The 12,483-nt window shown below is 38.6% G+C and overlaps 1 protein-coding gene across 2 annotated transcripts in view; it reads left to right on the top strand.

Annotated features, from left to right (window-relative positions):
* Positions 1–12,483, top strand: part of LOC149261003 (mitochondrial inner membrane magnesium transporter mrs2-like) — a 472,904-nt gene that overhangs the window by 168,375 nt on the left and 292,046 nt on the right. For both annotated transcript variants that reach the window (XM_089421530.1, XM_089421529.1), the window contains exons 5-6: positions 7,887–8,030; positions 8,152–8,211. In XM_089421530.1, the coding sequence (XP_089277656.1) occupies positions 7,887–8,030; positions 8,152–8,211 (204 nt within the window). The remainder of the gene's footprint in view (positions 1–7,886; positions 8,031–8,151; positions 8,212–12,483) is intronic.

The following is a 12,483-nucleotide window of genomic DNA, read 5'->3' as shown; positions in this document are numbered from 1 at the left end:
CCCTTTAAGGATTCCCCTTAGGTCCCCTACTAGTTTGAGTGGTAACGGGCCCTAGGGTTGAATATTAGGTTGCCTCACTCATAATTTTGTGTGTTTTTTTTTTTAAATAATTTTTGTTTGACCCACGCACACTACTCGGCATGTTGTACTTCCTTGCATGTGCCGCATGAACATTTAAATGCAGGGTTTGGTGCCTGAAATGCATTTCGTCCAAGCTGAAATGTAGTTCAAAAAAGTGAAGTGCATTTTTGGACGTGTTTCAGGACCTCCATACCGAAATGTGACTTGTACGAGGTGGGGTCTCACGTTGCAGGGTTGAAATGTGTTTAAGGCATGTTTCAACCACTTTTTATGGTTTCTGTACTGAAATGCGACTGGTACCCAGGGGGGGTTCTCATGTTTCCTGCAACTTAGCTTGGAGGAAATTCAACTTGGTGATTGTGAGGAATAATTTGCTATGTTGCATCGGCTTTGGGGACGGGGGGACATCGGGAATGGGGGGATGAGTTTCCGGGATGACTAGAGCGCACCCCTAAATTTTCAGGCGACGACAGGTTGTGGACGACAATTTTATATATTTAAAACTTTTAAAAATAATAAATATTTAAAAAAAATCATAATATGCATATGCCATAAACATGAATGGTAACTTGATAAGTAGAACACATTGAAATAAACACTAACTAGTTAAGAAATCTATTCATCTTAGTAATTATAAATATAAAACCAAAAACTCAAAAGTTGGAAAATCTTGAATTGTCTAATAACTTAGTAGATTATGATTATATATTCAAAGGAAAAGCATAGATAATAGTTCAAAATTCAAAATAATACATATTGTGAGTGCCAAATGGAAAATGCATCATAATAAGTTAATAACACAAAATGCCAATGAAGTCCCTGACTCAATGGCCATACTATCATGAAGGCTAAAGCTACTCATAAATTTAGATCCTCTGCATTAATGCTGTCCAAAAATGCTTGAGCCTCACTTCCTTCTCTGTCATCATCATCAATGCCCTGCAACTGCAAGTCAATGCCATCTAATGGTACATTTACCAATCCTGCTTGGAGAGATGGATCATCCACCTCATCATCAATCTGGGAAGGATCCTCAGGATCCACATCCCATCGTGTTGCTGGTCCCTGTAAATACTTTGGTGCTTTCCTTGTAAGAAGATGAAGACTGCTATGCACATAAACTAGTTTTTCCGCTCTCTTAGAGGTAAGCCTATTCCTCTTAATAGAGTGGATAAAACTATATGTGGACCAGTTCCTTTTTGCAGCTGAGGAACTAGCAACCTGAGATAGTAAACGCATAGCTAGTGTGCATATTTCTGGAGTTTTGTCCCCATACATCCTCCACCATCCACTAGGACTTCTTTGTGCCATACCCATCAAATCTTTCTTTGTAGAAATAGTGAAACTGGGGCTATTGAGCATTGCAAAGTCAAGAAATTGTTCTCGAATTATGGTTGCTTGCTCCTCTGTATACATCTTTTGTATGGCATCAATAAATCCTAGTTTCACTTCAGGATCATCTATTGGTGCAACTCTACCTTCCCTTTCCACATACCACTTTGGATTAAGTGCATAAGCAACCATATGAAGAGGTGTGTTCATCCTGTTCCATCTCTTTTCTATCAACTTTTGGATTTCATTAAAAGATTCCAAAGAGGGGTCCCTTTGACGTATGATGGACTTGACACGTCTGATCATGTTGTCAATTGACTCATATATTTCCCCAAGGTTAGGGGAATCTGAATCTGCATACCTTATGAGCTCCACTATTGGATAGGTGAAAGAGACAATGTATTTCACATCAAGCCACCATTCCTCATTCAAAAGCATTTGTCTTATCTTCTTTCCCTGATCTGTTTTGGATTCCCCCCATGTAGACCACTCTGAACTGATAATAGTGGCCTTTAAGGCTTGTTGCACCTCTAGCATACGATCAAGAAGAATAAAATAGGTGGCATACCTTGTATCTGCTGGTTTCAAGAATTGTTTTTTTTGCATAAATCCTGTAAATAGCTAGAGAGACACGATGGTTGCCAACATTTGTGCTTCTCTTGCATCCGAAATAATGTGAGTGATCCAAGAAATTTTTCCAATGTCTTTGAGTGCATTATTCAAAGCATGCACACAACAAGGAGTCCAAAATAGATGCTTATACCTGTTTTGAATCATTAACCCCGCAGACCTACAAACTGGTGCAACATTTGTGATAACTTGAACTACATTTGTAGGACCAATCTCTTCAATTGCATCCTTCAATACCTCAAATTGGAAAGTTGCATCCTTCAACTTTCTAGTACAATCAATTTCCCTTAAGAAATAGGGCCCACTTGGAGAGGTGACAATGATGTTCAACAAAGGCCTTTGTTGAATATTTGTCCAACCATCCATGACAACTGAACATCCATAAAAACCCCATGATTTCCTAAGGCCTTCCATCAACCCTTGCATCTTTGAGACCCCTCTATCTAGCAAAGTTGTCCTCATTTTATTATAACCAGGGGGTTGAAATGATGGGCAACAACAATGACTTTCCTCATCATCTCTTTGTAGAGAGGAGAAAGGGTGGCATTAAATGAAATTCCATTAGCAAAGAAAAAATCAGTCCTTGTGTTGTGTATTGAACATCTCTATGACAACAACTTTCCTACTTGACATAGTGTTACAAGGACCTTGAATTGAATCAAGTTCATCATTGTCATTGACTGCTCCTTGAGAGAACTCCATTGAACCGAGAACTCTTGGTTTTTAAAAAATGGCAGATTTGTCCTCCTCTATCTCTTCAACAATAGTCCCACCTGTGGCAATCATGTGAAGTCTTGTCATTTCAACTCTGTTTGTGAAAATTTCTGAATCTAACACATCAGAAACCCCTACCGCAATATCTGGTTTAAGCATCGAAGTAAACACAATTGCAACCTTCACAAATATACAAATCAACAACTGAAATAAACTGAGACAACATAAGGGACATCGTTATTTTTGGACAATCGTCCCCGGAAAAACTCAATTCGGGAAAACCAGTGCAACAGATATGAGGGTTTTATTATTATGTAAAATTCTGAATACAACTAGGGTGCCAGGAATGGCTCACCCTTCAGAGATTATCCTCGACAGTAGTACCTTTCTCCGGAGACAGATATTCCGGCTAATCAGCAACCGGATGATTGGCCCCATAGTAACTTCGATTGTTCCTTAGCTGGACAACGAAAGCTGCTCCAAGCTATCTTCTGGAACTGCGTCACCCTCCTACGGCTCTGCGTCAGCTGATCAACTCCCAGTCTGCCCCACAGAAGTTCCTCAACGCAGCCTCTTCAACCCAGTGTCAGCCTTGCAGTCCTCTGCGCTGCCTGCATCAGCCTCTGCGTCAGCTTTACGACCTTCTGTGTCTTCTGCGTTGGCCTCCTTAGCCTTTGCGTCAACCCTCCTTGGCTTTGCACTGTCTCTCTGACACTTTCACTGCCTCTCTGCTATGTATTCTCGGCCTCCTGCCGAACTGCCCCTCGCTGCAACAGATCACTTGCTTGATTTTCTCAGCAAACCTCGCCTCAGAAAATCGAACTGACTGATCTCTCTTGGTGTATCTCCAATTGACCCTCAAGTCTCCTCTTATACTTTTCTTGTTGACGATTCAACGACCGAGATTAAGTCCCTAATCAACGACTACGATTAGATTTGGCTTGATCCTCGTTATTTAGAACTTTCTCACCCATATTATATTAAAACTCGTTAATATTTTAATTTTCCTAAGTTTAGACTTAGGAACCCCATTAAAAATATTAATTACTTTAATATCTATCCATCCGGGTGGAATTTCCCCAAACAATTTGTGGGTCTTGGAAATCTCATGTGCCTTAGCCTCTCAATTTTCATGGTCAGAGCACGTCCGATGCTACCAAAATTCAATACTTTTCTCTAATGAGCAAGTGCATATTTTTACTCCATCCCCTGTAATAGCCAATAAATGATGGTAAACTCTAGTGTAGCTTCCATTAAATACATGGTTGCAAAGTTTGCATAACCACTGTTGTGAACCACCACTATTTTTCTTCTTGTTTTGGGTGATTTTCTTGACATATTGCAGCAATGGTTTCTTCACATTGATGGCACTGTACGCTGAGTCTTCAGTTGGATCGGGCATTGTATTTGGAGGTGACCTCATTTCAAATTGAGGAGATGGAGAAGAAGAGCTATCCATCTGAAAATTCAAAAGAATTTGTAAGATTAAGATTCAAACGATTGGAATTCATGATTTCAAGAACAATGAAAGATGCTTCTTTTCAAAGAGATGACCAACCAAAGGCCCCAAAAATCTGAAGCTGCATTGAATTAAAGTGTTGTAGAAAAGCCTCTTTACTGGGCTTCATATTAGTTATTGCTAAAAGATAAAAAGTTTCATCATTGGTCTGACAATGACTAATTTGAATTTTGTTTAAGGAGTTCTCTGTTTTTAACTTTTTTTGTATATGAAAACCTAAAATAGTAAAAAGGTAGTTCTATAGCAATGTATAAGTAAAAAAATACAGCATGATTAGTGATTACAGATTCATCCACTGGGCCTATTATATCTTTATGGGTCCCTTTCTCTGTATGTCGTCATAAAACATCAGATCTACCATTACAAAACAATGTTGATTTAATAACCCTCTAACCAAATTGGACACTACTACACTAAGTATTGAGTATCTACTAGACACTAGAACTAGAATTTTTTTAAAATTATAAGTATCAAACAATGACTCCTAACCGGTGACCCACCTCACAACTAACAAACTCAAGATGAGTTACATAAGGGATTCTATCTGTTGATCAATGCTAGTATCCCTCCTTAAATGATAAATCTCTGTCTTACGAAGGATAAAGGGTAACCCAAAGATTAGGGAAACGAAGGTGTGTAGCCCCGCCAACCAAGATCTGGGGATGAGCGTAGACCTGGAGTATTCCTGGCTCGTGTTAATGTCCCATACTGTTTCCAATAGTCCAAACGAGGTGGAGTTATATATTGAGGGTCTAGGGCATGGGTGAAAAAGTGATCACCGAATGACAATGTGATAAACAAAACTCAGAAAAATGAGAACAGGAGATATTTGTAAACGCGTTTTTATTTAAGGAAATTTTAATATGTAAAATCATAAATGCAGGATTGGAATGGAATTGGAGTCGCACGACATGCCTGTGATGTGGTGGTAACGAGTCTGTTGTGTTGTTGAAGATGGAACTGGGAACCACGACTCTGCAGTGTTGTTGAAGATGGAACTGGGAACCATGCAAAATCACAACCACGAAAAAAAACCACTGTTGTAAACCGCAACCACTGTTGTGAACTGCAACCACCATAGAGTAAAAATGAAACAGAGTCATCGCTTTGGGAAATGTATGCCGCATAGGGAAACCCGAAATGTTATGGTGCGTAGGGTTTAGATGGTGCAGGTGGTTTAAATATTCTTTTATTGCTCGGTCAAACATCCTTGATTTTTTCTAGGGACAACCGAAACCTATAAAAAAAGTCCTCGATTTGAGTGAGGGACAGATTGGGAATGCCTTAAAAGTCCCTGAGTCCCCAATGGGGTCCCTTACCTTTCTGGAATTGTTCCTAGGTGTTTTTAAGTCCCCAGAACGTGGAGATGCAGGGGACGAAGGGCTTTTTGGGGGGGGGGGACGGGTCCATGTGCAACATAGATAATTTGTCTTCTAACAACTACTTTCTTGGCCCATTATTCAACTACTTGGTCTGTGAAGTGCCCAACCACTAGATAGACACTAACAACTAATTAACTTGTCCAAGGGCTAGTTTGAAACTTTGAATTGACTTTGTCTTTTACTAAATTGTACTTGACCACCTTTTTGTAATTCTCCAATGCCTTGATGAATTTGCCAATTTTGCCACTTGGGTTTGTCGTAACTCGACTTGATTTCATTTGGGTCCTTTGTTTGACCAAATTATGCATTGTGTTGCCACATAATCACCATTTGCCATGCCGTCATGCCCTGTGTTGGATTTCTGATGCCCTTGGGAATTTGGAGAAATCGAGACATGGGGTTTGTTCCTCTTGTTCTGTAGACCAATTTTGACATATTACATGTCAAATTTTGACAAAATATGACCTTGTTATGCTATCTGGAAATTTGTTTTGCCAAATCATCACGCCCAAGTGCATAATCTATAACACCATTGAGGATTTGGAAAATATGAAACTTGGGATTTGTTCCTCTTGTTGAGTAGGTCCATTTGGACATTATGCATGCATCATTCTGCTCAACTTTGTGCCTTTTTTGCTACCTAGAAACTTGCTTGAGCTATTGACCAAGTTCAACCAAGTTGTAAGTAGCGATTGGCACCCTTAATTAGAAAACTTAAACGTTGCATGGAATCCTCTCGTCAAACTGCATAATCTGAGACCATGTTGACTTTTTTATCATTGGGACCACTTTGCATTGGGAATTGTGAATTGCCTCACGGAACTTGAAAATTGTTAAATGATATTGCCATGCTCTGAGAGTTGTTTGAGGAATACTGCACCAAAGTCAAGGCCACCTACAGACTCTATAGACCATAACCATGTGGAATGACATAGGTGCACCTCGATGCTAGCTGGACTGGCTCATATACCAATGATCACCCGTAAAAATGTAGGCTCCCATAAAACCATGAGTCCTTAAGAGAGTTCACCTAAGGCCTTCTAATCTTGTATAGCATGAGAGTAGCCCAAAGTGAAACTTCAAAGGACTAGTTTGGTCGAACCAAGACAACAGATATAGATATTAGATTCAAAAGACATAGGTCAAAACCTAATACATTACCTTACATGGTTTTTACATCGCTTTTGACTTGTGGCCTTGGGCTTATAATGGTGGTGATAAATACTACAAAGCGTTCATATGTACCCCTGCTGACATGAGGGGTAACATGTACCAAGCACTATTCATAAATTTTGAATAGATTAACATGTAACATGTATCCCAAGTTTTGCCCTCTAAAATAAATCTTCTTATATGCATCTACATGTAGGCCCTTTTATAACTGGCCCCAATTCACTAATATTACCAAACCAAACACCAATCTTAAAAATTCATTTCATTTTGCATTGCTAAAGGATTTGAATGTGTGATTTCATACCAATCAATCAAGTAACATGAAGTTGATTGTGGAAAAGTGCAGAGCCAACAAAGACCTGGTCATATCTGGAAGATACCAACTTCCCATGCAAAAGACCAAGAAAAGTGAAAAAGGCTGAAGAAACACTAAAACACTGAGAAGAAGCTCAAACCAGCAAGACTGAAGACAATGTGAAGTGCAAGAGTGGTGGAGTCCATTTCAGAGTGGTGTCATAGTTGACTGATATTATAGGAAGCCCGAATGATACCCATCGTAAACTGTAATAAAGACATGAATTTTTTCTAGTCATGTCATTGATTAATTTGAGAATGTTTGAAATGTCCATTTTACATTATGTGTGTTGAGATTAGATTGAAACTACCATGCAAATAAGTGCATGCTGCAAAGAAGCTCATTGTAAAGAAACTTATGAACTAGCTCAATGTGGATAGCTTCTTTACACTCCGATCTACTTGTTTTAGTTGAAAATATCGTTATCCTTTGGTTCTGCCAAAGCCTCTTTACTCTTTTGTTGCCTTGTTGAAGCATCACAACAAGAATTGTGTATTTGGTGTGATACCCTTTTCCCTTGAAAAACTAAAATGCATTGCTGGGAAAGATGAAATGGAATTAGAAAAGCACAAGGAAATTGATAATTGTTATTTTGTGTTGGAAATCCTTTGAATTCTCCCTTGCCTCCCTTATTGTTGTTAATAAGACAAATACCAATTTTACCTTGCTTTCTCATTACTTTTCAATGTGTTTTGCATAGAGAAAGGGAAGCTTTTGCATTGTCTATGGTTGAGTATGCAAAGAGAAACACCTCTACTTTACAAGAATCAATTCCATTCCACCTTCGGATGATAGAGTGTATGCTTGAAGAAACATGCAATTTTTTCCATCAAAAGGTTGAAAGGTACTTCTTGTCTTAAGTGAATTTGAATATTTAGTTTTGGAGTTCAATAGGAATGGTTTTTTGGTATATTTTGGATGCTCTTAAAAAATAATGGTTTCTTAGTGCCTTTTCTGTTTTGAAGGTTGAAGATAGTGGTAGAAAAAGTTCTGGAGGATTTGACAAATGATGTTAATATGGGAGGGTATGTAAGACTTTAAAGAATTCAAAATGTTCAATTCTGGTTCTTTTATTCATTGTAAATTTATATGCCATCTTATAATTTCTTCTTATGTACGTGGAGCTACTTTTAATTCTACAACATTTAGTGCATATTATTCTTATAGGTACCTTGATAGTTCTGATCTTCATGCATGTAAAGAATGCTCTTGTTTTAAGTTTTCAAAATCCACTAGTGCAAATGATTATAGGTGATGCTGGAAGCAGAAATTCTTGCTGGTATATGTTATTTTACGGAGGCAGACAAGTTGAAGGAATAGATCTAATATTTATAACGTGCAGAAGAGATATTGCAAACAAGATGGATATTCCATAACATATAATGTGTTGATATAAGTTTGCATATTGCAAGACAACAATTATCTTCTATATTGGAGCCTCATTGGGCAACATTGTTCATCTTGATAATTTGAGTTTTACATTGGTGGAGAGGAGATGCACTTTAAGTTTCAATAGGAAGTGATCATTGTTGCTTCTTGTGTCAAGGAGAAAAATAAGCTGTGCTAGTTAGTTGTTCCCTAAGCTCTACATATTGCAAAATGACTACTTTAGGGATGTAAATGAGTGTATAATAAAGTTGTCTTACTTTGGTGTATTTCTATATAGGATGTGGAAAGTAGCTACAACACTATTCATAGTACAAAATGTTGAAATGTAACTAGTGTTGGTTGTCATAAATTGTATATGAGTCATGACTTGATGTAATTATTGATGTACTTGTCAAAAGAAAAAGAAAAAGAAAAAGAAAAGGAAAATTCTTTGTAAAAGAAATTCATTTTTATTGAAATGGGTTTCTTGCCCATCATGTTGTGGTCCTAGGGAAAAGCACCCATTGAGTGCTCTAGGGGTCTTGTTGACAAGTAAAAAGGTCAAAGTCGTGATGTACTAGCCCCTAGAGGGCTCATGTAACAAAGAAGGAAAATTATTATTGTAAAATGTGATGTCTAGAAGCCTCTAAGGGATGAGTCGACCAACCCTCTTCACGTCGGCCCAAGGAGGCCTAATTCGCTCTTTTGAAAGCCTATATAAAGAGGAACCTCACCTCATTTGGAAGACATCAATCAAGTGATGTATCTTTGTTTTCTAGCGAAGTCTAGGCAAGGAAGAAAGAAGGAGAGCGAAGTTCTATTGGAAGCCAACGAAGTTCTTTGGAGATCAACAAATTGATTAACGAAGGAAATCTCTGTCCCTACTGCCCACATGTGCAAGTTTTGGAGGAGAACCTAGTGTTTCCTCAATCTTGTTTTGCAGAGTTGTTTAAGGGTTTGGTTGGCTCATCTCTTGGAAGGTTTGGTCAAAGTCAAGGTCAAGGTCAAGAAGTCTTCATTTAAATTCTAAAGAAGAGATTTTTGTGGGGTTTTCCTCTCTGGGAGAGGTTTTGGCCTTGGCTAGCAGCCTACGTCTAGTGCTGTTGTGTTTGATCTTCTTATTGGCATTTGTCTTGATGATGAAAAAAACCAAATAATGATGGTAATGTCTTAATCTAACTCACAAGAAAATGTCAAAGATAAAAGAGAAATCAAATTGAATAAATACCATAACTGTTTGCCCTAGATTTCTCAACACATAATCTATTCAATGAAATCTTCGTTTAACAGAGATTTCCCTTTGGGCATTTGATACAGAGCAATCTTGGCAAGGTTGGATCATTTGGAGTTCAACAATAGTGGGTTGCTTGCGTCTATCTTTGGCTATAAAAATAAAATTGTGGAGGCTGAATTTAGGAACCATAGCCTTGACCAAAAAAGTCACAAAAATGAATAGTTTATGGAATCTCTCTCTTCAATTTCCGATCAAGGAAGCCTTCTCACTACAAACTGAAATTTTAGATTTGAGGAACATGTAAGAATAGATGTGCTCCATACAAGCACAATTCAAGCAAGAAACAAAAATTCAACAACAAACTTAAGTGGGCGCAATAGCTTAATCCAAAATCACCGATCAACATCTTAGGTAGTGAAAGGTGTTGAGTCTTAGATTGTGTGCATCTTGCCTGCTCTTTCTCATCGGAGCCTATGTAGATGAACACTACTTTTCTTCGTGATTTCCTTGATCTTAAGGACATAAACCTTGAACGAGCATGGGTTGGAGCCAATCAGTTCCTCAATCGTTTTTGGCACCCTTGGTGATTGTCATAAATCCCTCTAGGATAAGAGATGAATTTCCTCCCTTATATGTAGGAGTTTCTGGGGTGTTAACTTCACAAAGTCCTAGATGAACTTAGACAATTTAGAGAATAAAGTGTGGCAATTCAAAAAGAGGGTAAATGGGTAGTTGTTTGTGATCCAATGAAATTATTCGAGATTCTGTCCCTCTAGGATGGTTTTGTACTCTCATCCAAATAATGTCCTCATTGTAGTGGTTGAGTCACCCAATATCTCCATTGCTTGTTGGAATTGTATTGGTGTGTTTTGGCCATCCTTATGGACATTTTATGATGTGATTGGGTCTAGTGATTGCTAAATTTTCTTACCTTAGCAAACTGACAATTAGTTCCAAGTAGATTTGTGTCTACTGAATGAAAGCATCAACTAGCATATTAACAACATAAATTAAGTGAAAAGCAAATAGTACCAATCTCAATCACAAAACTTTCACACAGATCCTACCGAATAAGAGTTCTTCATTATGTTCTGAACTTACTCGGGCTCCCTTCTTGGGAAAATGTCCCAACTAAGGTATTACATACAACATTAGATCTCATCTAACTGATCAAGTCCTCCTTGGCTGATTTGTATCTTCTTGTTGCCCATTCCTTGGACCCTACACACTCACTGAAAATCCTCTCTCAATCTTGTGCTGTATGGTGTCTTCCCCTTCTCCCTAGCCTTGATTTTATAACTTTACATTGAGGTAAATCCCTAGCCCTAATCTCCAAAGTGATAGACGACTGAGATTAAACCTCACCTCACTTGAGATCAAGGGTTGAGATTAAAACATATTCAGTAAAGTAGTTTACTTTGGCTCAATAAGGCAACAAGATAATTATGTGCTTTTACTAGGTTATGCTTAGGCTAAGTTACAATAGCAACTTACTCACATTTGAGCAAGTTTCTAAGGAGACTTTTGACGACTTTTGCATGCCTAGACACTTTGGCCTATGCAAAATTTCTTGCTCGAGCTACAAACATCAAAACTTCCTCTTAGGCGAGGGAGGTACTTTTGCAATCTGGAATCTACTTCAATCTTGGAACTGCATATGTTGCCTTCGCTGCCTACTCTGAAATGGAAGCCTTTCCTGCGTTTTGGTCTGGAAACATCCTTGAAATCTTACTGTCCTTGGCTTGATTCCTAGATGCCCCCTCCTCTTCAACATCCTGTAAGGTCATCTTGAACCAAGAGACCTTCTTGACAAGTTTGGAGTAATCTGTAGACTGCTCCTCCCTTCCTGAACATGAACATTGGTTTACTTTGTGTTGTTGTTTGAATAGGCTGGCCCTTTAGCTTATATATGTTGCTCTCTCTAACTCCTATGACATGTCCCTCATCATAGCTAGATCCCCTGAGTCTGATCAATACCTTTGCATTCTGGAAAGCAACATAGAACCCCTTCTTCTTCGTCATGGAGATTGAGAGTAAGCTCCACATAAGTTCCAACACCCAGAACACGTCCTTACTTCCATCTTGATCCCTAACTCAAGTTGGAATATCATTGTTGCAACTCCTTTAACTGCATGTTGAGCATCATCATGAAACTCCACATGTAGTTTTGAGTCCCACTCGATCAGGTTATAGAACTGATCCTGTGTTCTTGTCATATGCCTTGTGGCTCTGCTATTTAGCAACCACGCACTCACTTGTAATGTGCCTAAGGTAATGCAAGAAACAAGTATGAATTTTATTTAGAACTTCTTAGCAGACTCCCGAGGTTTTGCCAATGCAGCCCTAACTAGCTGTGTGCCCATTCCCCCTTTCTTCCTCTTCAAACACTGTGAAGCATAGTGTCCTTCAGTTGTGAGGTTGAATCCTTACCCTTGCTACTTGAACCCTTGCTCCTCATCACTTGACTAGCAAGAGCAAGGTTCTCATCATCCTCACTATTTTGTTGTCCTCTAGATAAGGATTTCTCCCAGAGCTCCTTCTAAGTGAAGTCATCCCACAGTCTGTTATAATATGGTATATTTTTTCTTGCTAGAATGCCTGTCACTAAGGGAACCCAGAGTCTTTAGAACCCGCTTAGTGTTGTCCTTACAAGCTCATATTTTGGCAAGGCTACCCGAAAAACTTCATTCTCATC

Source organism: Pinus tabuliformis, chromosome 6 (assembly GCF_031772625.1).
Source record: "Pinus tabuliformis cultivar Carrire ecotype Pingquan chromosome 6, CPIR1, whole genome shotgun sequence".
Classification (NCBI taxonomy): domain Eukaryota; kingdom Viridiplantae; phylum Streptophyta; class Pinopsida; order Pinales; family Pinaceae; genus Pinus; species Pinus tabuliformis.
This window is presented reverse-complemented; position numbering and strand designations above follow the sequence as displayed.